Source organism: Camelus bactrianus, chromosome 1 (assembly GCF_048773025.1).
Source record: "Camelus bactrianus isolate YW-2024 breed Bactrian camel chromosome 1, ASM4877302v1, whole genome shotgun sequence".
Lineage (NCBI taxonomy): Eukaryota > Metazoa > Chordata > Mammalia > Artiodactyla > Camelidae > Camelus > Camelus bactrianus.
The window spans coordinates 60,041,931-60,066,931 of NC_133539.1; the positions used below are offsets into that span (position 1 = coordinate 60,041,931).

General features: G+C 51.2%; 1 protein-coding gene across 1 annotated transcript in view; it reads right to left on the reverse strand.

Moving 5' to 3' along the window:
- The window catches only part of ITGB5 (integrin subunit beta 5), a 105,365-nt gene that overhangs the window by 8,990 nt on the left and 71,374 nt on the right, over window positions 1-25,001 (reverse strand). The window contains exons 10-11 of the mRNA XM_074364825.1: window positions 20,750-21,179; window positions 647-869 (exon numbers count right to left, since the gene is read on the reverse strand). Of these exons, the coding sequence (XP_074220926.1) occupies window positions 647-869; window positions 20,750-21,179 (653 nt within the window). The remainder of the gene's footprint in view (window positions 1-646; window positions 870-20,749; window positions 21,180-25,001) is intronic.

Consider the following 25,001-nt stretch of genomic DNA (forward strand, 5'->3'; position numbering starts at 1 on the left):
CGCGACCCCATGGCTGAGTCAGTGAAGGCCTGGAGCCCGCGTCCAGTCTCTGCACTCAGCAGCCGTACAGAGACCTGCCCCATTATCTGTGCAAATGGAGCAGAAAATTCAAAAGCCACTGCGTTTTGTTCCTGGCATGCCTTATCTAGGTCGGTGTCCTCCTATTCAATTTACCTTCTGATTATGTGTTGTTTAAAGCAGCATTTCCCATGGAGGTCCGTGAAGCATTGTTTGGGAGATGTTCATGTGACGGAGTGGGAAGCAAATTCATTTGGAAAAAAGATGCATGCTGGCTGAATCCCCTTTTGAAATACTCAGTAGCCCTCTAAAGACTCAAGAAGATGTTATTTTGGTACCAAAATCAGTTTAATTTCATTTAACTCAGTAATCTGGTAATTTCTAAACATGGTTAGGAAGAGCAATCTTTTTGTTGTTGTTGTTCTGTTTTTCTATTTTTTAACAAAATCCCCATGGAACCAGTGTTTCAAAGATACTAGTCTAGTTAATGATAGTAAGAGTTTTGCTCCTCAGGAAGGCCAGGTGGGGCAGGTGCAGGAGACGGGGAGTGAGAGGCTGGCCGGCCCTGACGGCTCACTGGGTGGGTGACAGTCCTAGTCTGAGGGAGAAGCTGGAGAGGGGCCATTACCTCTTGGTGCTGCAAGCATCGGGGCAGGTCGGGCACTTCTCACACGTCTCCCCGAAGGCTCCTGGCTCAGTGCACTGGCACTGCCCGCAGACGCAGTGCCCGCGGTCGCTGCAGATCTGGCCATCCCTGGCCTGGCACGTGCTGATGTCTGTCGAGCAGTTACAGTTGTCCCCGATGTAGCCTGCGTGGCACTTGCATTCTCCGCAGTGACACTCGCCGTGGCCTAAAGGGACACACGTAGCACATCAGCACCTGCCTGCCCGCACAAACATGCAACCAACCACCCCGTGCCTGGGTCCAACAGGACGAGACATTGGTGGTGCAGTCCCCTGGAGTCCGTCCGGGCAGAGAGGGCCTGGCGCTGACCTGGCGTGGCAGCAGGGGGCCCGGGCAGCGCATGTGTCTAAGTTGGTCTAGAAGTTGGCCAAGTTGTGCCACAGGCTCAGGACCCAGAGCTTCTCCCTGTGTCCGTTGTTTTGTAAATAATGGCCCCAGAACCTGTGAATGATATCCCGTACAGCAAAGGAGACTTTGCAGTGTGATTGAGTGAAGGATTTTGAGGTGGGAGAGTCTCCCAGATTCCCCAGCTGGGCCCTTAATGCCACCCCAAGGGTCCACACAAGAGGAAGGCAGAGGGACAGCTGACCACAGAAGGTAGGGGTAACGAAGAGAAGCAAGATGCTGTGCTGCCCCTTTGAAGGTGGAGGAAGGAAGAGGCCTCGAGGAGCCAAGGAATGCAAGGAATGCAGCGCTGGGAGATAGAAAGGCAAGGGACCGGACTCCCCCAGTTTCCAGAGGGAGCGGCGCCCTGCGGACACCTTGACTTTAGCCAGTGAAAACCGTTTCACACTCTGACCTCCAGGACTGTAAGAGAACACAGCTGAGGTGTTTTCAGTCACTAAATTGGTGGTAACTTGTTACAGCCATGAAGGAAAGCAACACAGTCACTGCCCTCAGTCTCAGTGAGACGCTTGCTGGTTCCTGCTCTGGCCTCGCAGCCGTGGCCCAGAGCAGGATGACTCGGGGCAGGTGCGGGGGCAGGTGCGGGGGCAGCAGCGGTCAGGGCTAACACTGAACTCACTGCGTCTGTGTCAAGCTTTACAGCACGAACTTGAGGAAATCTTACAACCACCCATGTGGAAGGGACTGTCACCATCCTTGCTTCACAAGTGACAAACCTGAGACACAGGATGAAGCGGCTCGCTGGGGTCAGATAGCCAGTGGCACAAGGACTCGAACCAGGGAGTGTGGCTGCAGGGCCCACGGTCTGAACTCCAAGATCCACTGCCTCTCAGGAGAGGTCAGAGCAGCCCTAACTGAGATGAGGACCGGCTGAAGATCCCCTGCTCCCCCTGCAGGAGGAACCTCTTCCACAGCCTGCAAGGGATGTGGGGCTGGGCATCCCCTCCTGGTTCTGCGGCACCAAGGGCAGAGGAACTGCTGGGCTCAGAGGCCTGAGTGAGTGAGTGTGTGCACCAGGCACGTGTGTGTGAGTGGGTGCGCGTACGCACGCTGGACAGTGAAAAGCTCGGAGAGTGCCAGCTTCCAAGGGACACAAGAGCCCAGCAGTCAGTGGTTCTCCATTCTCTGCACTAACAGGGGCAGGAAGCTACGAATGGCACTTAAGTTTTAAAAATCTTCCTGAGACTGTTATTGCAGCATACTTTCCTTCCTGATGCCGTTCTGCTAAAGCTAGTATTAATAGGGTCAAGAATTTGTATTTACTGAGCCCCCACTGACATACCAGCAGAAGAGCAGACAGGCAGGAGGGAGCGTGGGACAGATTAGGCTCCCACCCTGAGTCAGTTATCCTGCTACTTGGAGCTCAGCACCTGCTGTGAGACCCCTAGTGAGTGTGACCCACAATTTAGGTCAGGACCTAACTCCAGAGAGCCTCTTCACTCCCACTTCCGTCCTGTCCCGCCCTGTGCCACGACTGCTCTGTAGTGCCCAGAATCTGCAGGAGGCAGGAAGGCCATCTGGAGCCACCGAGCCTCCCCAACCTCCCTGAGCCTCCCCAACCTCCCTTACGTGTGGGACAGCCTCTCCACTGCCCAGGAACTGGGAGCCCAGCAGACACTGTGCGAGGACAGAGCGCCCTCCCACGTCACGGCCAGTGTGGAGGCATGTGGCAGCCCTCTGGGAGAGCTGAGGAAAGCCAGGTCCAAGCCAGGAGGAGGCTGTGCAGGGCCTGGAAGCTGGCGCGTGATGTGTGGGCCACAGGCAAGAGCAGCACCCCTGCTCAAGGGTTACAGGGCGCGGGTGGGGGCGTGCAGCAGAGCTCCTGGCTGGGGGAGGGGAGGCCTGCACGCCTCTCCTCTCCACCAATCCCGGAACTGTCCTGGCAGACAGGAAACCACCCTCCACAGGAAGTCTTCCCAAATGGATCCAATCCGCACAACTTCCTCACTCTCCAGCCTCAGGACCACATTGGTCAAGAGCCTGTTTTAAATTAAAATGGTTCACTGTCAGGTTAATTTCACCCCAACATTTTATTTTGAAAATTTCCAAACCTGCAGCCAACTTGAAATGACCGTGCAGTGAACAGCCATCTACTTACCACCCCACTCCACCATTAGCATGTTGCCTGCTGCTTTATCCCATACCTGTCCATCCCTCTATCCCTCCATCCATCCATCAATCCACATTTTTTTAAATGCATTTCAAAGTGAGTTGCAGCTATCAGTGCACTTCAGGGGTAGGTTTTTAACAGAGCTCTGGCCGCTCCAGTGGTTTGTACCGCACACCACCCCATAAAATAAAAATACAAGAAGTAAAAGGTATGGTTGGTGCCATATTTACAAGCAGCAAAGACACTACTCGGGCCAGGGGGACTGCTTTGTTGGAGATGATGCGTATTGTTTTCCTTCCTCCTCCAAATGTTTCTGGCAGCAATGTGATAAAATGAACCCAATAGAGCCTAACCCAATATTCCAAAGTGTCAGAGGTTTGGAGAAGAGGTAGTATATGATTTTGCTCTGGGTGAAGGGTCAGGGTGTGTGCTAAAGGGAGAAGTTGCTCCCCTGCTGGGCAGCTACTGTGAAAATGCCAAAGCTGCCAGCTGCCCCATCCTTTCCCCATGACACTTAACTGGCAAGTAAACCCAGCTGCCCTGGGTACATCTGACACCATGCCAGCTCCAAAACCCAGTCCAAGGTCAAAGCAGTTGAGTGTGGCCCCAGATCTTGGGTTCAAGGAGAGAGAGAGAGAGTTGGGGATCCAGGGCAGGAGACAGAAGGAGCTGGTGATGCACCGAAGGTCACCGCCATTTCCTGGAGAAGGACAGGACTCACTGCCGGAGACACAGCCTTTCCTGAAAGCCTCCCGCCACGCCCAAGGCAGCGGCGTACAAAGACCTGGGCGCGGGCAGGGCCGGCTGGGTGGGCAGCGGGCAGGCGCTGCTGAGGACTACAGGGCATGCGAACGTCCCTCGTGTGGCTTTCAAGCCCCAAACATGCGCCAACTCCAAAGCAAGTCCCGGCAGCCACACTAGGAAAGAAGGCACGTGTGGTGAAGTGGCTGAAGCCACCTGAGTGCTTGCCCTCAGGGACCCCCTGGATGGCCCCAGTTTAGTCCGTCAGGTAGTTCATTGCCTTTCAGAGACGAGAGTAAAGCAGCTGTGGCAGAGGTGCGGCGCGGGCCGCCACATCCTCCCTCCCTCCCCCGGCAGCGTGCTGGTGCACCAGGGGCCTCTCTCCCAGGCAGCCCGGGCTTGGCCTCAGAACCCTCAACACTGCACTCCCAGGGGGTTCTACCAGCTGAGGGGGGCAGGCACGCAAGATACACCCACTTGTTATCTCGGTTTAAAGCTTCCAAGTCTCCTCTGAAAGTGTGATCCACGTAGAGTGTCAAAAACAATGTAAGTCCGGTCTCATTTTATCCTAATCCAAGTGTCTGGGCCTCAACCTGCCTTTCCCTTGACCTGCATGCGGGGAGATTTCCACATCTTCTGGTCAGCCCTTGGCCTCTCCTGATGCCCTAGTAGTAACACATGTTATTAAAATGACAAGGGTCATTTGGCCCCGTCCCCAAGCTCAATAATCCATCAATCACCAGGAGAACGGAATGGGGAAGAGGGAACACGATCCTGGCTAATGGCACCCAGAGGACCGAAGCAGGGGCTCTTCATCAAAACACAGCTTATTTATAATGCCCCCCCAACACCTGGGCAAACTGGGCTGAACTTAATGATGCCTGTTTAATACCGTGCAGACGTAAAAAATATTTTCGTTACACACAGACAGGGATGTTGAAGGGCATGTGAAGGCGCTCTGTAAGCTGTGAACTGCTGCATGTGCAAGTTATTAGTACCTTTGTTAGAATGAGTGATAGCTAAATGGACAGGAAGTTGTAAATGTGTCTATTTATACAGAATTTCAGCTTGACAGAATTCAACAGCTTTCCATCAGCAAAGCAGTGCTTGTGTGGGCCGTGGGCCAAGAGCAGGCCCCTGCTATTTAGAGGCAGGGGTACCCTTGAAGCAGGCGAGGAAGGAGCTGCCGGAGAGGAGGGAGGGGACGCGTGAGGAAACCCCAGCATCAATGCTCCACAGGGGTCAGGAAGGGCAAAGGCGATATCCACTGACAGAGCAGGGAGGAAGTGGCCTCAGTGAGCAGAGCAACTCCCCCAGGGAATCTGGTTGTGCAGGGAAAGGAGGAGATGCGGGGAAGGAGGCTGGGGATTTTGAAGAGGGGATGTAGTTGAGCATTCTTCTGATTAAAGAGAAAGATTCAGAAGAGACAAAGTTCTAGGGGAAGTGGAGGGAGGGAAGAGCAAACTCCAGAGATTACAATAGGAGAGACAGTGGAGGGAGAGGGCAGCTGGGGGGTAAGGGCTGTGGCGGGAGGAGCTCAGGGTAACAGCTGCGTGAAAGGCCGGGTGGCTGTACTGGAGACAAGTTCAAGTCTGTCTCCACCATCAGCTAAGTCACCTTGGGCAAGTCCCTAAACCTGACTGATGATCATTTCCTCATCGTCAGTGAGAACAAGGCCTTCCTGGTGGGAGGGTCGTCAGAAATATTGGTGCCAATGTTGGGGGAGAATAGGTCCTTGCCTCACGCAGGAAAGAATTCAAAAGCAAGGCATGGTAAAGTGAACGCAAGTTTATTTAGAGAGATACCTCCATAGACAGAGTGCAGTCTGTCTCCCTCAGAAGGGAGAATGGCTCAGGAGATACACACTCCATAGGCAGAGTGTGGCCCATCTCAGAAAGGTGAGAGGGAGAGAAGCCAAGGTGTGGGGTATTTAAAGTAAAAGCTGATACGCACTCCACAGAGTGTGGGCCACCTCAGAAGGCGAGTGTGACAGAGCTGGGGCAACAGAGCCAGAGCGAGAGCGACCGTGAGGTGGGGTGGTTAGTTTTTATGGGCTCAGCAATTTCACATGCTAATGAGTAGGATTATTCCAACTACTCTGAGGAAGGGGCAAGGATTTCACACTTTTTGAGCTTTTATGGTCAGCCTGGGAAATGCCATGGCGCCTGTGGGTGTGCCATGAGGCTCAAGGTCTACTGGAAGTCGAATATTCCGCCATCTTGGTTCTAACCGGTCTACCTGTCCTCAGTTGCTGTGTCGCTCCTTCAGTGGTTGTGCCCTGCCCCCTCCCCCTGACTCCACCACTGCACATAAAGCCCCTGCTGCGGCACACAACCACCCCTGGAGCTGAGCGAGCAACGGGCTTGGAGGCCAGTGTGTTGGACTGAGTCACAGCGCCTCCGTGCAGGGGTGACAGGGACAGGCAGGGAGGAGGAAAAGTCAGGGATCACACAGTGGGAGGGCACAACCTCAGAGAGCGGGTGGAAAGCAAGGGTCTGCTAACTGAGAAGAATGCCATCTCTGTGTGGGAGGAGGCCAGTCCTGAAGCTCTCAGGAAAAGGAGGGGGTGGGCATTCCTGCATAAGGCAGAGGCTGAAGGGGAGCTTGTTTACTGTGGAGCATGGGTGGCAGACAACAGAGGGGGGATACAAGGAAATATTCGGAAAATGAGGCAGCAGAGTGTGGTGGTTGACACGTGGCTTCTGCAATCAGAGCCTGGGTTGGCCTCCTGAATCTGCAATTTACCAGCAGTGACTGATGGTTACCCTCTCTGCATCTTGGTTTCTTCATTTTAAAATGAGGCCAATAAAGATGCCTCCCTCAGTGGGTTTTTGTGTGAGTTCAATCACTTAAGCTGCATAAAGCACTTAGTGTTTGGCATATAGTAAGTGCTCAGTTAATGCAGGCTGGCTTCATCATGTTGTTATGGGGAGGGTGATCGCAGGGAGGCATGGGGTAGATCTTCTCAGAGAATGGGAGAAGGAAACATTTTCTGGGAGCTTGGATCAAAAACTTCCAAGGTTAAAAGCTCCCATAAGATTACCTAATCCACATCCAGCCAAAAGTGAGAACCCCCAGGGCCTGGTGGAGTTGCTCACTGGCCCCTCAGAGCCTGAGCCCTGCTGGGGAGCTCTCTGGCCCTCAGCAGGAGGGGGACAGCTGGATGTCCAGGGCAGGACATCCGTGGCCCTGAGCCCCAAGCTGAACTCTGGGTCTGCAGAGGCCCGAAGTGGCCCTGGGGTGACCTCAGAGGATGTGCCTGAGGGCCCTGGGGCTGGAGGAAGGAAGGAGGCAGCCTGGGACAGGGCAGAAACAAGAAGTGGGTCTCTTCTCCCTGTCCTGGCTGGGCTCAAGAGCAAGGGTCACAACCAAGCAGACGTCAGATCATCTCTCCATAGCTGGTCCAAAAATAGTTCCCATCCAGCTCCGGAATGTAGCTTCCGCCTCCGCCACCCACCCTCCACCTCGAGGCTCCACCCCCCCCCCAACCTCGAGGCTCTGGCAGAGGGAGGGCTGGGCTGAGCTCCCCAGGAGGGAAGGGTGCTTCCCTTGCTCTTCTCCCAGTCTCCCTCCCTCTGCCTCTCCCCACAGTCAGTGTCCCTGGCACACAAGTGTGCACCCTCTGTTTCTGCCTCTCCCAGAGCACCCCATGGGCATCTCCCTCTCGCAGCCCCCAGCATCCCTCCTCTCACAGCCCTCTGTCTGCCCATCTCCCCATCTCTCCCCTCTTCTCAGGATAGGTGGCGTGTAAACAGGAAGTGGTAAGAGAGAAAAGAGACAGGAGGGGTGTGGGCTGGAAAGCCTCTGCTCACTTGGGTGACCTCCCTGTCACAGAAGGCAGTCTGGTCTGCAGTGTGGACACCTCTGGGTGAGACCCTGGGCCTGACTTCTGGAACTCTTCAAAGCCACCACCTGAGAAGAGTAGGAAAACCCGCACAGAGCCTCTGTTCCACCGCTGTCTGTGTGACTCGGGGCCCCAGACACAGCTGAGCAGAGAGGCACATGGACCTGCCCTCCTCAGCACGAGGTGGGAGTCCGGAGCAGCTCTCTGAGCCCATGGACGCAAAGCAGAGGGGCCGGAGTCACAGACATCCCAGGCACTCACTCAAGTCTCCGTGGAGAACCACAGCCAGACGCGGGCTGACCTCTCTGTGGCCAAACGCACACACGGGCTTCCAGAGGGAAGGGGAAATCCCTCCTAGTGGGGCGCGCTGCCTGGCGCTTTGTGGACCAGCAGGTTAGGTTACACAACGGCCCGCTGGGCTGCCTGTGCGGCAGGGAGGGTGTTCTCTGTGTCTCCCAGCCTGGTCCCCCCGGGGACGCGCCCCTCCCACCATCTCCGCGTTTCCTTCCACGCGCTGGCTTTGGTGCCGCCAAAGTGGAGAACAGAGATTTTTGAAATGCACAGGACAGCCACCCAGTTCCCTCATGAGGGATCAGCCTGGCTCCGGGCACCTCAGCAGAAACTAAATGAACCTCCAGGGGCCAGAGAGAAGTCGCTCTGGAACGGCTGTGTCCTTCTCACCACGGGCTTCCTAAGCCTGTAAACACAGCCTTCTCTTGGCAAGGAGGAGTTACTGACTGGAGAACCCTCCAGCTAAGGGAAGGGCTGCTCCTCCCCAAGAAAGCACAGCACTGCCCCGGCTCGGCACCGACCCCGGAGCTCAGCTCTCGGGAAAGCCTCACACCAGCCCAGTCCCACTCCTGCCACTCTCCTTGGAACACCTGGCAAGGCTCGGCAGGGGGCGCCGGGGCACCTTTTTTAGGCGGGAGCTATGGTGCAACCTCAGCCACCCGCTGGCCAGACCGGTCAGTGGTCCAGGTTCTCCATCAGTAAAAGGCAGAGAGTGCCTGTCGGTCTCAGGACTGGGTCAATTCTTTGTAAATGTGTGATAAAGAAATGTATGGTTTACTGCCTTCAAGAAACTTCTAATTTCACTGAAGTATCAAGCCATTAAAATCTCTTAACAGAGAAACTTCATGGAATACTTACAGTAGGACAGGCATTATTCTAAGCACTTTACTTGGATTATCTCATTAGTCCTTCCAATCACTCTGCATAGTAGTACCATTATTACCCTAATTTTTGCAAATATGGAAAATGAGGCCCAGAGAGGCCAAGTAATTTATCCAAAGTCACACAGCAGGTGGGTGTCAGGGCTAGGATTTAAACCACATTTATTTGACTCTGGAGCGCATATTCCTAACTACATGTACTACCTCTCCAATATAGTCCAGTCATGACTAAGTAATGAAAACTAAAACAACACATAAGATAAATGTTAAAGGTGACCCAGGCTGTGTTATAGTTTAAAAACGTACAACAGATCCATCTACAGGGCTGGCTCTTTTAGTCACTGATCATTAAATCACCCTTGGCCTCCATGTTCCTATCTGTAAAGTAACAGAGGTAACTTGGTGAGCTCTACCATTCCTCCACCACTGACGTTTACTGTTCTAGGTCAGAGCAGGGAGAAATCCAGAGAGCCTGGGACAAGCTCTGGGTTAAGCTACAGGTTTTGGAAGAGTAGAGAAGAGAAAGCATTTTGGATGCAAAAAATAGAGTGGGTTCACTTGTGAGGATGGATTGAGAGAGTGGGCAGCCTGGAAGGGAAGTACTTGAAAAGTAGACACGAGAATGGGTAACAAGGGGCTAGAGACGGACTTGCTGTTTGTGTTTGTGTGTGTGTGTGTGTGTGTGTGTGTGTGTGTGTGTGCGCGTGCGCACGCGCGCGCATGTGCAAGCACGCATATGTATAAATAGATGGAAGAAAGGGAGGGGAGAAAGGGAAAGAGGAAGAGAGGATGATTGAGGAGGAAGGAGGGCCTGAGGGCTGATCGAGCCTCAGACGCAGCAGGACACAGCCATCTGGGACCCAGAGGACCTGCTGTGGTGGAACCATGGGGCTGAATCCAAACTGGACTGAGGTGAGGGCTGACTGGGAGGTGACACATGAAGCCAGTGGGTGTAGACAAATGTTCTGTGAAACATGGCTGTGAACATGGAGGAAAGAGGAGCTTGCAGGGAGCAGGCCGGGAGGCTGAGAGTTTCTCTTTTCCTATTCTTTTTTTTTTTGTTTGTTTTTGGTGGCAGGAGGTAATCAGGTTTTATTCATTGTTTTAATGGATGTACTAGGGATTGAACCCAGGACCTTGTGCATGCTAAGCACGCAGTCTACCACCGAGCTATACCCCATCTTTTTATTTTTTAAAGATTAAAAAGTCTTGAGCACTTTCTAAAGCTGACCAGAAGACTTAGTTAACAGGGAGAGTGTAGACACACAACCACTCATCACACAGATATATGTGTTTACTCATTTTCCTCATCTCACTCGCCCACAAACCCATACAAAATCAAAGTCCGTGTTTTATTTTTGTTTGCCCGATGTCTAGCATGGTGTCTGGCACACAACAGGTGCTCAGAACCTGTTGGTTGTTGGAGGCTGTGAACGCCATCAGGACAAGCTTGAAGCCCTGGGGGAAGATATCCGATGCTGGAAAAGAGAAAAGAAACAAGTACTATTGATGCTATAAACTTAAATGTGATTCTTGAAATGCTTCTAAGTTTTAGCAAATGTCCAAGAGACCCAGAGACTTCAGGATGACATGAGAAAAAAAAGATGAGGAATTCTCTTTCCTGTGGCAGCAAAAGGGTCATGGTCAAGCAGAAGCCATAGGCTTTGCACCCAATATGCACTGTTCTTGCATATTGGTCAGATTTCTCCAGCAAAAGGCTCTTCAGAGATGTGAGCAATGATGCATCCTCAGCCTCAGGGCCAGCTGCTCCTCTGTCTTTGGCTTAGTGTCAATGAACCAGCCCTGACAAGTTCAACTGGTGGTGCTTCCCAAGAGGCAACGCCCTGACAAGCCCCTCATCCTTTGCCTTTATTGGCTGGACCGCATACAGCATTCTGTATCTGAGCAGCAAAATCTGACCACTACTAAGCAAACAGTGTGATGCTTCTTTAAGCTAACCTTTTCTAAACCTCAAGTTCACTTTGAGATGACAGATCGGGCTAGAAAGCCAAGACTCCACTGTCAAAGGCAACAGAGCCCCCTCAAAGGCCACCTTTGCCTCTCTGGTCTTAGCACCTGATTTCTCAGTGCTGATGGCCAGCTGCCAAACTCTTCTAGTGACTACTGCATCCCACAAGAGAGCACCAAGGAAAGGACTTGGTCTCTGGCCCAACTCTATTAATCACAGGGAGATTAAGGCAATGGAAGGAAGATGGAAAAAGCCCAAGTTCCTTAATGAACTCACCTTTCCAGTTTCAAAGAAGTCTATAATCAGCTGAGTGCAATGAACTATAGTCCTCACAGGACCCTAAGAATGCTGACTCAGAAAGAAAAACAGAAGGCCGGTGACCAAAAGAAACAGAGGTGCCTCAGATCAACATCTTGAATTTAGCTTAACCTGCCGGATCTGCCCAGCAGGCACTTCAGGGGAAATGCCAGCGGTATCTGGGGAGACATGAATTCACCACCGTCTCTCCTGGTCACTGCAACAGGATGAGAAGGTTACTATTTCCAACCTGGCAAGCTGTCATGTTGTTGTGGTTGGTTAACAGTTGCCATATTCCATCCTCAGCTGGCTACCGTTCAGAGCCTAGAGCTGCACTCTCAATGGACAGAGCTGGTTTGGAATGTCACATGAGTGGGCCATGCTGAAGCCTGGCTGCCAGGAGCCCAGCCAAGCCGCGAGGTGGCAGGAAGCAGCCACCCAGAGCAGAGCATCCCCTGAGGGTTAGGGGAAGCGGGCTTTTCTTAGGTCAAGGCTTTGGGCCAACCACCTGTGGGGAGTGTGGCCAACATGCCAATCTTCTCAGCCACGGCCTCCCCCGCAGGGCTGATCAGTAACAGCCACATCAGTCTCCTGGTAGAAGAACAACAGCTAAATGAAATCATTCATGCCAAGAGCGTTTTACGAATTAGAATGGGCTAACAAAGGTTCATTTAAGGAAAGCAGGTCCAGCCTCATCAGTAAGAACAGCCAGACGCCCACTGAGCACCAAGAGGAACACGCTGAGCCTTCACCAATAACGGATGGGGCACTTCAGCCGGACTCTCGGTCCATGTGTGTCCTCCAGCCTGGTCTGCCGGGTCTGGTATATGCTTACGTAACCCAGAGAAACTCACTTAAGCAAAACACAGACTAAATGTTTCCTAAATTTTTGACCAAAATAAAGAGCATTTATTAGGTAAGACTTGGAAAATGTGGGCTCAATGCTTGGGTGGTGGCAGGAAGGGCTGTGGTGGTAATAAGATTTGGGAAGGGCCTCAAGCTAATCAAAATGAGTGAAATTTGGTGGAGGTTAACTATTTACTTCCAAGTCTGAATCTATAATCAAGAATTACAAGGTGCGTTAGTCCAGGTTCTGGGCCTCAGTTTCCCACAATGTAAACAGTCAAAGCAGGTAACAGGCAGCTGGCCCACTGTGTGTCACTGGTGGTGCTAGGCAAGGCACCAGATGCAGATAATACCACTCTTTAGTGCTTGCTTATGATGGGCACCAAACACTAACAAATTAGCCTCAGTGTGGTTCCAAGGAAACACATTTCAACATAGTAAACTAAAGGGTCTTCAAATAGATTCTCCTTGCATTATTGCAACATCTGCCTAAAGGCCAACGTTATGATGTCAAATCACATACCAACCTGGGAAGTATAGTCCTTTAGCTTAAGGATGGTGGGGCCACCTGATCAAGACTTTTGGGGGTGGTGGTTGTGGGCTGGGGTGATAGGAGGCCACCTCCTTTGGGTCAGAGGGCAGCAGGCAGGGCTCGGGAAGGTGTCCAGTGACAGAAAAGTGTTAGCTTTCTAGGCCTTCCCCCAGTGTTAAAAAGCAAATTTTATCAGAGAAGTGAGAAAATGCAGAAACAAAGGAAAGCAGTCAAGCAAGACAAAGTAATAATAGTTTAGTCATAAAACAAAGTCAAGAGCCTTTAGCATCTCCTCAAGGGCTACAGATAACATCCTGAGCTATATCCTTGAGTTGTTTTGCAGAAACTAAAACCCCCACCAAGTGGAGGAAGTTGAATGCTTGCTGACCCACCGGTAGTCCCCAGACCTTAGACCCCAGGCAGCTGGAGGCAGAAAATTGATAATTGAGATTTCCCCAAATACCACCCTGTTACCTCACCACCAGCCAATCAGAAGAATGTCCATGAGCTGATCAGATTATGCAGCCCTCACCCCAGTGTTGCCTGTGAAAACCCTTCCCCGAAGGCCATTGGAGAGTTCGAGTCTTTTGAGCACAAGCTGCCTATTCTCCTTGCTTGGCCTGCAATAAATGCTGTACTTTCCTTCACCACAACCCAGTGTCAGTAGACTGATTTTGATGCATGTTGGACAAGCAGAACCCAGTTCCTTTCATTAACAAGAAGCAAAACTTCTGGCAGGTTGAACTCATTCAGAGCAAATTCCAGACACCAGGGAGCATTTGGATCTGGGTGGAGCTCTTAGGTCAGTGTTCTGACAGTCAGGAACACTTATCCCAAAGGAAAACAGGGCTCCATCCAATCCTGCCCCACCCCACCAAGGCACTGAGCAGCGGAGTCCTATAATCAGTTATGTCACAGTTTCCAAAACTAAGTGACAGCTCAACGCCCAAGAAGTGGAACCAAAGGAGCCTTAAGGACAACTATTTCAGTCACCAGAGGTCCTCATGGCTTCTTGTTAACTAAGAACGGACAACATTCTATCGGGTTGTCCTGTAACATGGAAAAGTTAATACCACCCAACTCTATACAGGACTGAGATCTCGTCTTTGGCATGCTCACGGTCTTCCTAGGATTTTCCTTTGCTTTTTAAGTTCCATTATTTCCTTCACAAGCCAAACTTCATGACCTTAAGGACCAGGCCTCAAGAGGCCTGGGCGTGGGCAGAGGCCTCATCACCGGGTCTCCTGTCGGCACACTTCCCCTTCTAAGGAGAGAGACAAGAGTGGGGACACGAGATCCAACACTCAGATTATTCCATTTTTCACAGTCACTGTGACCTGCTGCTTAAGCTGCTTCTGGAATCAGAATGTGAGCAGGGAGCAAGAGCAGTAAGAAAACTGCATTCCCAGAGCTGAGTTCAGAGCATGGAACCAGGCAGGCTCTCAAAATGGCTCCCCAACACTCCCTCCCATCTTTCAAGATCTCACTAAGTCTGGATGATGAAGGTAGAAGCTTACATGGGTCATTATCCTTATTCCTCAGTCCCAGAAAGTTTCTAAGGAATGGAAAATTCTAGGGACAACAAACATTTAGAAATTCAATGCTGTGAGCAACTCCAACTCTGCACCCCTGGCACCCCATACAGCACACGGCACATGAGGAATGCTCAGCGAGCTCTTGAATGAGGTGAACACAGCACCCTACCTAAAACAAAATGAATCCCAGTGAGAGATCGCTGTTTCGGTATCTATAGCAGCACGAAGATCAGATACTTACTATGCTACAGTTTTTCCAAAGACCTTTCTCCAACCACAGGCTGCAAGAGGCTGGATGATGCCAGACCGAGCGGCCCAGCTCACCTGGTTCATGCAGCCAATCTAAAAGGTGCCCTGTCTTATTATATGACTAAGCCCTAAATTTTGGGACCTTGTTGCCTTTCAAATGAATTTGAGCAATACCTGGATACAGATGGAATTCTTAGAGGATTCCTGACCGTGAGATGGATGCCTGTTGAGAACTTCTGAAACCAGCCTCTTTTGATGCCATGAATGTCTCTGATGCTTATCTTCGGGAAAGAAAATGTTCCTCTGGGAAAGCAGGGAGGGGGCAGCCAGCTAGTTACATTTACTCAACAGGCCGGGTGGGGAGGCAGCATCTAAGGAGCTTTACAGCTGGTGTCCTGTTTGCTGCTCACTAAAACCCTCTGGGTATCTGACAGATTAGAACATCCATCAGAGAGGGTGAGTGAAGGGTCCAAGGTCACAGAGGTAGAAAGGGGGCAGTGCCAGTTCTAGAATCTAGATTTGAACATGCACTGGCCTCGCATCCTGGTAAATGGTCCTCTGTGGAAGTATCTTTACTAATTACAGTATATCATTCCTTATAATCATAGTTACTGAAGAATACTGTAACAAGTTCTATTCTCATAGCCACCATATTCTGGGTACTCCAAAATGAAATATGCCTCTCTTGGCCTTCGCTGTCATGTGCATAATTAAGATTTATGTAGTAACCGATAAAGAAAACTGCTGTGCAGGCTATTCCTTTGAGGGAGAGGAGCCCTTGCTCTAGAAGATATATATTTTTTGCATCCTTGTTTTTGCAAATAGCATCCAGGGAAACATCAAGAAACTGAGCAGAGGTTAATATACATGAAATGAGTTAATATGCATGAAGAGTTTTCCAGGCTCTCCCACCTGAGGCACACAGTGGTAACAATCCCACCAAGAGGGCTCTTTTTCCTTGGGAAATTACATGTCAAATCTTGGCTCATTCAAAAGGTATTTTGGGAGGCCTCTGTCATGCAGCCACATTCAAGATGGTCCTAAAACAAGTCATTTATGAAATATGCAAACTGTGATGCAGTGATGGGAGGTAGCGTATGAGCATGGCCCCAGAAGGGGCCACCACAATACATATTCTGAGAGTGAAAACTACATTTCTGAAGAAAACAGTACAAATAGGCTGAGAAGTACTTTTACAAACATATCTAGGTAACTGTTGCATGGGAGGGGGTTCATTTGGCAAGAATCCAGAAGTCTAGAATTAGGCCCTAATGTCAGAGGCACTTTTAACAGGAGAAGTTTAACGTAACCTTGGGAAGCCTTCTGGAAGCCATCAGCCCAGTCCAGGAACCTGTATTTGGATGCTGGCTCTGGCCACCAGGAATGATGGCACTAGTGTCACTCTCCATTTTTTTACATCTGGGAGGACACTGCAGATGCCCTTTGATCTCTAATTGCCTGCCATGTTTTAAAGGAGACGCATATATATATATGGATAAATATATACATATGGATATATATATATATATATATATATATATATATATATATATATATATATATATATATATATATATATGGATTAAACTGGCCAAATAACTTATTAGATGAAGTAAAATATATGATACCTTACTTAGATGTACCTTTGGGATCTCAAAATCACAAGACCAAAGTGTTCTGTTCAAAATTCTATATCCTATTTGATACAAATTTTCTCAATATATGCAGCCCAAGAAGGAGGCTGACTACTAGCAAATTATTCCATGTACCCCAGACATTTTAAGTATAGAGACTGCTGAAAGCATCAGGGTTGGGACTGATTTCAACAGTTTACCATAATGGAGTAACTCAAATCCCAGGAAATGCACTGTTTGTGTGCAGAAACCAACAAAGAACAACAAAGTCTGAGCACTAATTTTTAGTTACATTGAAAACAACTACACAGACCATGTCCTACTTCTCGTGTTCTATTAGCAGAGGGATTCCGAAAGGTCAACACTTCATGAGACTCAAAAGAACAGAAACTCTCCCAACAGCCCCACACCTCCTTCTGCACACACGGGGAGAGTCTGTGGACAGAACCATCCTCTAAGTTACGCTGCCTCTAGAAACCAGAGGGGGACCCAGCAGTCCTGGCTGCCCACCCATTCCCGTGACAGTGTGTCACAAAAGCCATCACCAAGTTACTCAGTTGCTTCCAGATCTTAGTCTGATTTGCTTCACTACTAACTTTTACGACCTATCACATAACAAACCTGTCCTGTCTCGGTGGGGGTAAGGACAAGAAGCCTTGAGCAGGCAGAGAGACCAGAGAGAAGTGGCAGGAGCTTCTCTAGAACATCCCCACCGGCTCTGGCCCTGGCTCCACCTCAGCCCCTGTCTAAAGATGGACCCCAACCGCACAGTCTGCATGGGCCAGGCCGCAGGAGAACGGCCCGAGAAAGACTGAGAGAATGCTGAAGTCAGCTGCCTGTGAGCCTCTGAGTCAGCAGCTTCAAGACCAGAGCGGTTGTTGAGAAATAAGACTTTTCTCCCACAAAAACCCCAAATGTAACAGCAATCCGAGAGCTCGAAATCAGTGGGCACAATTCCGGAGGGGGAGCCCGAGCTCACCGCGGGTGCAAGGAACCGGGGGCGAGCCCCTCACCCACCCGCTCATGCCGCCTCCCTCCTGAACAAGCTGGAGTGTTTGCGAGACGACGAACTGAGGCTGGGAGCTGCACCGGCGGGCGACGGTCCTGCCTGGAGCTGGGCTCGGCTGTATGTCCCTCCTGGATGAGCACACACAAGCACGAGCTCATTCCAGAAACTACTGTACCCAGGAGGACTTGAACGGCGCCACATTTCAACTAGTCATTGCTTTCAAAGTAAAGGGGTGGACAAGGCTAATCGGGGATGCGGTGGAAAGAAAGACAGTCAAATGTTCCAATCCGTGATGTATTCAAGTAATTCAACTTCTTGAATTATAGCCTAAGTGCTTCTTAGGAGATAATATTACGTGAAAAAAGATACAAAATTGTGTATGGACACACACATACTCTTAGGAAAAAACCGAAAAGGAAAGATACTAACCTCTAAAAGTATGAGTGATGGAATGATGAACAATTTCTCTCTCTTCAGAGCTTTCTAGACCTAAGAGTAACCGGCCAGCTAGCTGGAGTCGTCCTCTTGACTGAGGACACAGCTTTGGAAGGGATGTATGTGAACCAGTGAGAGGAAAGGAGTTCCTTGTCTGGTTTTCCAGATGGTCCAAATTAATCCTGGTCGCCAAGAAGGAGGCAGACAGCACAGACTGACCACACATCCACCGACTCCCCTGTATTTTTCAAATTTTCCAATGGGGGAACAAAAGACACCCCAGCTCAGCAATCCCTAGGAGTTAGTGACTCGAAGCACCGCACATGGAGGGGCCTCAAAGGCTTCTCGAACCTCCTGTTTCTCCACCCTGGGACACATGATAGTCTCCCAATACCACAGGGCTGGACAGAGTACAGGGAGGAGAGAGGGCAGTGGGGTCAGGCAGAAGTCTGAAATGCAAGCCTAACTCAGGAGAACTGTGGGTTCTGGGGGTTGAACAAACAGCTGTGTATTCACTCAGCTACAGAATACTCTGGTTTCCAAATGACCAGTTTTCCCCACTAAGGCTGCTCGCACCTCAAGTACCACCCTTCGGGCCCCGCACTTCCAGGCTCCCTGCCGTATCCAGAGGAACGTAGCATCTGAGGTGGGGGTGGAGGCACCTACCACATGCTGGGTCTTGCTTCCTGCCAAATACCATGCCAGATCCTCTGTCTACATCTTCAATTCTCAAAATTTTGCAGAAACAAGGAGTGTTGGGCCATTTTTAGAGACAGGAAACCCCAAAGTCCAAGACAACCCAGGCAGTAGGCTGATATTTAAACCGTGGGGACAGGATCTGCACGTTGCCCGACCTAGCAGCCCCAGTCCTTAGGCAACATGGACTCAGGTAGCCTTCCGGATGAAGACACGTCAGAGGATTATTTTTGGTTCCTGACGGGAAAGGAGGGAGTTCTGTGATATTTGCCAATCTGTTTTGTTTTGTTTTTTAAATCCACCACTGAAAGCTAATTACAGACACAGCCAGGCTTCTTGGAGCATTTATGGAGGCTGCTAATGGGATTGGGAAGTCCATCCATCCCGCCATGCTGGAAGTCCTCAGCAAAGCCGGGCGATTCACAGGGAAGGTGGCCCCGCCTGCACGCTGGGCAGCAGCTGCAGCTCCCACAGGTGCACAGTACTGACTCGTAAAGGCAACCAGCGGTCAGAGAGGCAATGTGCTCGTTGCCCTAGACACATTCTCTTACTGCTCACAGCAGCTCTGTGCCCGGAGTGACACAAGCAGCACGTGGTGGTGTTGGCTTTAGACCCAGGCCCGCCTGATCCTAAGCACTTTCTCTGTGAATCCAGACAAAACCATCCAACCCATCAGATAGGGCGGATCCCTGTTGCCTGTTCAGCACGTCAAATCTTAACTCCACCCCCAGCTGACTCTTCTATGGCATTCCCATGTCCTGCACGTTCCGGAGCAATTCCAATTTTGAACGTGCCGCTGCCGCTGCACCCGTGGGTGTACTCGAACTTGTCTCAAGGTGCAGTCGGCCCCAGGAGGCCCCACTCGCTCACCCTCGTCTGTGCAGCCCTGGGCACTTATATGTCCCGTGGAGGGATGGTACTCCTCCCACAATGGCAGACTGTTTATATGCTCTGATTTACTTCACATGTTTGTGCTTTTTCTTCCCTGCTATATTCTAAGTTCCTTTTAAATCAACACTTTACAACTGGAAGACAACTTTCAAGGAAGGAATTCTGGAAACAACAGAATACACACAGAATACACAATGGACTACACGGCAGTAGAAGACACTACAATCCTGCCTAAAATTGTTCTGCATGACCCATGTGCAGGTGGCATGGTGTTGGAGAGAATGACCCTTTTGAGACACAATTTCACAGTATCTCATCGGAATGCAACTTCCAGAATGGGGACTGCCAAAATGTAATTTAACTGGAATCCATGTCAAGTCCTGTGCTTCGATTCAAAGATTTACGTGCTCAAACATGACACAATAGCTAAAGTTTGTTCAAAATATTAAAAATCTTCAACATTTGGTAGTCAAGTTAAAACCAAGCTCAGTAGTACGACATGACTGTTTAACAGAAAAGAAAAAGAAAAGTGAGCTTTGTTAGGATGTGCTAATGGAAGTGGAATGTCCAGGGTACAGGAAACAAATGTTTAGCCAACGTCTGGGCTGAGTCCTCGTTATCCAGACGGCACATAAGTGCCTGGACCTAAGAAGCACACTTAACAAGGTAGAGCCTCAGGGAAGGAAGAGACCCAGTGTGCAACCTGAATGAGAACACAGAAGAGAGAAACAAAAAGATCTTTTCGGACATTTGACAGGTTGTCATGTGTAAGAGGGGGCCTAAAATGTGAACCCTGAGCGGGAAGTGACTGAGAAACAATTTTCTGTACAACATAAAAGGAAACTTTCAAATCATGTTGTGGGAGGCAGAATGACGGTCCTCAAAGATGTCCATGGGCTCCTTCCTGGAACCTGTATCAGGGTTACTTTACACAGTAAAAAGGACTCTGCAGATGCAATTAAGGATTCTGAGATGGGGAGACTCGCCTGGATCATCCTTGTGGATCCAACACAAACACAAGGCTCTTTATAAGGGGGAGGCAGGAGCATCAGAGAAAGATATGTGACAACAGAGCAGAGGTTTGTTGAAAGGTCAGAAAAAGAAATGAGGATGCTACACTGCTGGCTTTGAAAACAGAGGAAGGTTCTGCAAGCCAAGGAAAGTAGATGGCTTCTAGAAGCTGGGAAGGGCCACGGAACAGATTCTCCCCGCTTAGAGCTTCTAGAAGGAATGCAGCCTGCCAATACCTAGGTTTTAGCCAAATAACATCCCTTTCAGACTTCTGACTTCCAGAACTGTAACAGAATAAATCTGTTGTTTTAAGCCACTAAGTTTGTGGTAACTTGTCAGAGCAGCAGTAGGAGATGAATGGGATGTCAATCAAGGGAACAGCCATCCCTGTCCCCAGAGGCAATCAAGAGGCTGATGGTCTACCTGTCAGGAGTGCTGTGCGGCAAGTCCTGGATGACCCGCAGCAGACTCCTCCAACTCTGAGAGTGCAGTCACGTGGCAGTGCCCTCTCCTGCTTTTGTACTCACCGTGCTGGCCCCACCCCCAAGGAGTGTCCTCGTCTTCTCCCAAGAGGACCGTGGCAATAAGCAAAAGGCATGCTTTGGGGATGTCCTAAGGGCACCCAGGCCTGTGCCTGACTCAGAGAATAAGGGCTTGTGGGGGCGCCTACCTGAGCAGAGGACGCCTTTGTTCCTGGCACAGGAGAAGTTGTCGCACTCACAGAAGGGCCCGTAGATCTTGCCGAACTCGCTCTCAAAGCAGGAGCACTGGTTGCAGCTGCACTGCCCGCGCCCGCTGCACAGGGGCTTGCCCTCCGCTTCGCGGCACAGGTTCTGGTACCCGCTCTGGCTCTCCCCTTCCTGGCACTCGCACCTGGTGCCCAAGTAGCTGGGGTTGCACTCACACAGGCCGCAGACGTAAGTCCCGTTCCCGCTGCACCTGGCGCTGTCGGGCTCCAGCACCTCGCTGCAGCTGCACCTGCAGTTGTAGGTGACCCCCACCTCCAGGCTGTCCCGGAATCCCACGGGCCGCAAGGTGAACGTGTGCTGCGTGTGTTTGCCTGGGCAGCTCCGGGCCTCCACTGACACCTCAAAGGACGCCTGGGCACGAGAAAGAGAGGGGACATTGTGACCATGGTGTGTCTCCAGCCACTCAGGGATTTACCCCAAGCACAGTTCCTCCAAGGTCCTCAGTGAAGAGCTGGGGCCAAATCCAGCCCCTCCCCACCCTCAGGGAGGAGTGTCCGGGCAGCCCGAGCAGGAAGGGGCCCCGGAGTCAGCAAGTGCTTCACTTTACCCGGGAAGGGTGTCTTCAGGACACCAGTGTTTGACAGGCATCATGCCTGGTTCTTCCGATCATTTTTTAGTCATTATCTCTTTTAATCTTCACACCTCCAAAAGGGCTTCCTTCCACAGAAAGGTAGACGGATTCACTCAAGTTTACATGGTTCTTTTCCTCTGCTTTTTTCTTTCCCCCCCACTTCTATCCTATCCTCTCCCCTCTCCATTTTGAACGTCAACAAAATACACAACAAGTATTTACCGGGCACCTCCTCTGTGCCAGGCTAGACGTGCTCTCTGAACTTATGGGGCGCCGGGGCCGAGGGCCCTGGCAGCTGCCTGCCCCTGTCGAGGTGTTTCCTCCCCTGCTGGAAAGGGACAAAATGACTCCTAGGTCCCTCCCAGCATGACTGTTCCCGCACAGACACACCTGAGCTTCCCTCTGCCCCAGTTCCTCTCTGAGTGGTCCTCCCAGCTGCATCTTTCACCATCAGCCCACGGGCCTGAGGCTGTCAAAGAAGAGTCATTACCACAGAAGTGGACAGACTTTTTCCTATTAAACAGAGCAAGTAAAGAAGTGTTGCTAACTCCTGAGCAGCTCATGGGTTGTCATGGAAACAGACAGCAAGTGGACCTTGCTGGCAGATGGCGATGTAGGAAAGATGCCTGTTAGCTGCCCACGTGGCTGGGATGCGAGGAAAGCAAGAACATTGCTTACAGCGATTCTCCCAGGAAGCGGAGCACAGCTCCTCCAGCTCTCCTCCTCCCTTTGTGCAGTAAGGATCACCCAGCACTGCCCTCCGAGCAGGGCACTGTGCAAATCCACACACAGGTGGCTAGCACGCCCTGGCCAAATGCCATCCTGAAGTGCTTCCTTCCCTGAATGGACAGAGACCTGGGCCCACTCCAGAAACCAAATCATCGCCTCTGGTCCAGATGCCTTTTTCAAAAGGCTCCTCAGAATATTCTAAAGTGCAAAGCAAGTTAGGACCCACTTTTAGCGATTTTTACTGTCAGTTCTACTACTTGGGTTGGAAGAAAGCTGATTTTTCAAAAGTCATAAATAACCTGCTTTACTGGGTGCCCTTTAGGTAACAATGTATATTTTTGGAAAATATCCAAAATTTGTTTTTCTAAATGTTCTACAGATTTTTATCACTGTACTAATTCTAAAAGGCTTCTCCTCAGATCTGTGACATCTAGGGATCCCTCGGGGGAGAGCAGGAGTGTGTGAGACTGTGCAGGACAGCCCCAGCTCTCTAGGTCCTGGAGAGAGTACTGCTTGGCAGTAAGCCACGGCTCTGGGGACTCAACAAGACAGCCAGGAGTCAGCACTAGCAGGGGAGCATCCCAGGAGATGCTGTTGGACAGGTGAGCTGAGGACGATGACCAGGAGCCAGGGTCAGAGGACACTGGGAGAACCAAGCCAGTGCAGACACTTGGGACTGGCCCACCCCTTATGTCCATGTGGTGAGTGGGAGGAAGCAAAGGGAGAGATTGACGAAAGCAAGTTCAAGACCAAGTTCCGAGCCCTGAGGTACAGGTGAGCTCTCAAGGGAAGGAAACAAGATGAGGACCCATTTGGGGCACTAAAATCTGCCTAAGGACAACAAACACTAATGGTTACCAGGTGCCAGGTACTACACACACCAGACGCTGTGCTGGGCATTTCTACGAGCATCTCATTTATCCGCCCTAGAGGAAACATCCTCTTTTACTAGAGAGAAAATGGGGTTGGTGGCTCGGGGATCTTAGTGCTGGTCACAGAGCTGGGGGTGGGGGGACTGGGTCTGTGTTCTCCTTTGGCATGCCACCTCCTAGAAACAGGGGACGAGGCAGATGCCCAGTGTCCGGATCTGGGTACAGAGGGAGAGGCCCGGCTCACTGCATGGACTACTAGATGGAGCCCCCCAGGCAGTGACCAGAAGCTCCCTAAAATCTTCCTGTCTCGGGCTGGGGATGATCTGAGCCTGCAGATGGGAAGGATGTGGGGGTGGGGGGCTGCACCTGACCGGGGCCACCCATTCATGGGGCCATCAAGAATGTGGAGGTGAACATCCCTCCCTTGGAGGCTCAGAGAGAAGCCATGACTTGCTCAAGGCTACTACTTCCCACGGGAACAAGTTTGCTGGACTTGTTAAATGGGAAGTCCTGCCCAGCAAAGGCATATGGGGGTCAGAAGTGGGATAAATTGCAAATAACCTAGACCACGAGGCAAAAGCATTTAATTATTGCAAGACTGTGGGGACTGTCCATCTGTGAGCATAACCTTGCCCCGGGAAAACTTGCCTTATAAGGGATCGAGGAGCAAGAGATAATTAAATCTCCTGGGTCTTGCCCACGTGTCTGGGTTTGCTCAGGAGTAAGTGGAGATGCTGGGGCTGCCCAGAACCAGTGCTGGAGCCTATCACTGAGGATTCAGAGAGGCTCACTCACTGTCTGCCTAGCTGAGGGAGTGAGGAGGACCCAGCTTTCAAGCAGGTCCCAGCGGCCTTCCTCAGCCAAAGCTTTGGTCTAACCGAGGTCCTAGCTCTCGGGCCCCACACAGCCTAGCACGCAGCAGGCCACCTGATAACCAGAGAACGGCTCCATTTCAGCCACTGGGTCTCAGGTCCTGCCAGGCACAGGAATGCTATAAAAAGCACTTCGGGAACAGCCAGTAAATCTGTTCTGCTACCCCTCCCTTCAGAGTCCATCTCCCTAAGGGATCAGGAAAGAATCCAGAGAGACTGTCAGGCGGCTGGAATGAGGCTTCTCTTCCCTGACGACTGTGGACTTTTTAGTTCCCAGAGACTTTCCATTCTCCCACTCGGAGATTCCAGAGCAAGGTCACAGACAAAGCAGCCCTCCCTCCCGCTCAGCCCTGTTATTCCAGCCTCATTGGGATGCTCCTGGTTCCCCCGCAGGGCTGCTGGACTGACCCACCCTTTCAAAGGGGCTGCCCAGCCCCCACCATACCCACCAAACCCAGGGCTGCGCAGATGCCAAGTCCCCTAGGAGAGCACTGAAACAAAGCGCTGGACATGGGCATGGGGTAGAGAGCCCCAGGGAGGGGACAGGAGAGGGGGACGCTGTGGGAAGCCCATGACAGGGCTCAGGGGGTCCTTTGTACTGGCCGCGTAGCCGGCCACTTGTGTACTGATTCGTCAAAGCCGGTTCATGAGAAGACTGGCTCGCACTGGCCAGGCCCGCTCAGTCAGCGCCTGGTTGGTGTTGGGAGGGAAATTAAGAGAAAAAAATGGAAATCATTGGATTTGGGACTTCAAGGTTTCATTTAAGGACTATTTGTCTGAGGACAACCTTGTCCCTCACCTCCTACCACCTCTCCAGCTTCTTGTCTGGACAGATCTCTTAATCCAGAGAACACAGGACAGTCACAGAACCACTGGTTAGAAGTGACCAGGGAGCCCCAGCCTGCCCACCCCCACCCCTGCAGGAAGCTCTGGTTACACAGAAGTGAGACCTGCTCGGATGCAACTTGAGCCCAGCTGTCCCACGGCTCCCCCACCCTGTGGGCCATGTCCTTCTCCAGAGGCCAGACCCTGAGACACCCCTGGCGACACCCCTGACGACAGTTACACCCTGCCTGCCTAATCCTCTTCTCCAGGTGATGCCCCCGGAGCCCCTGGCCCTTCTGCTGTG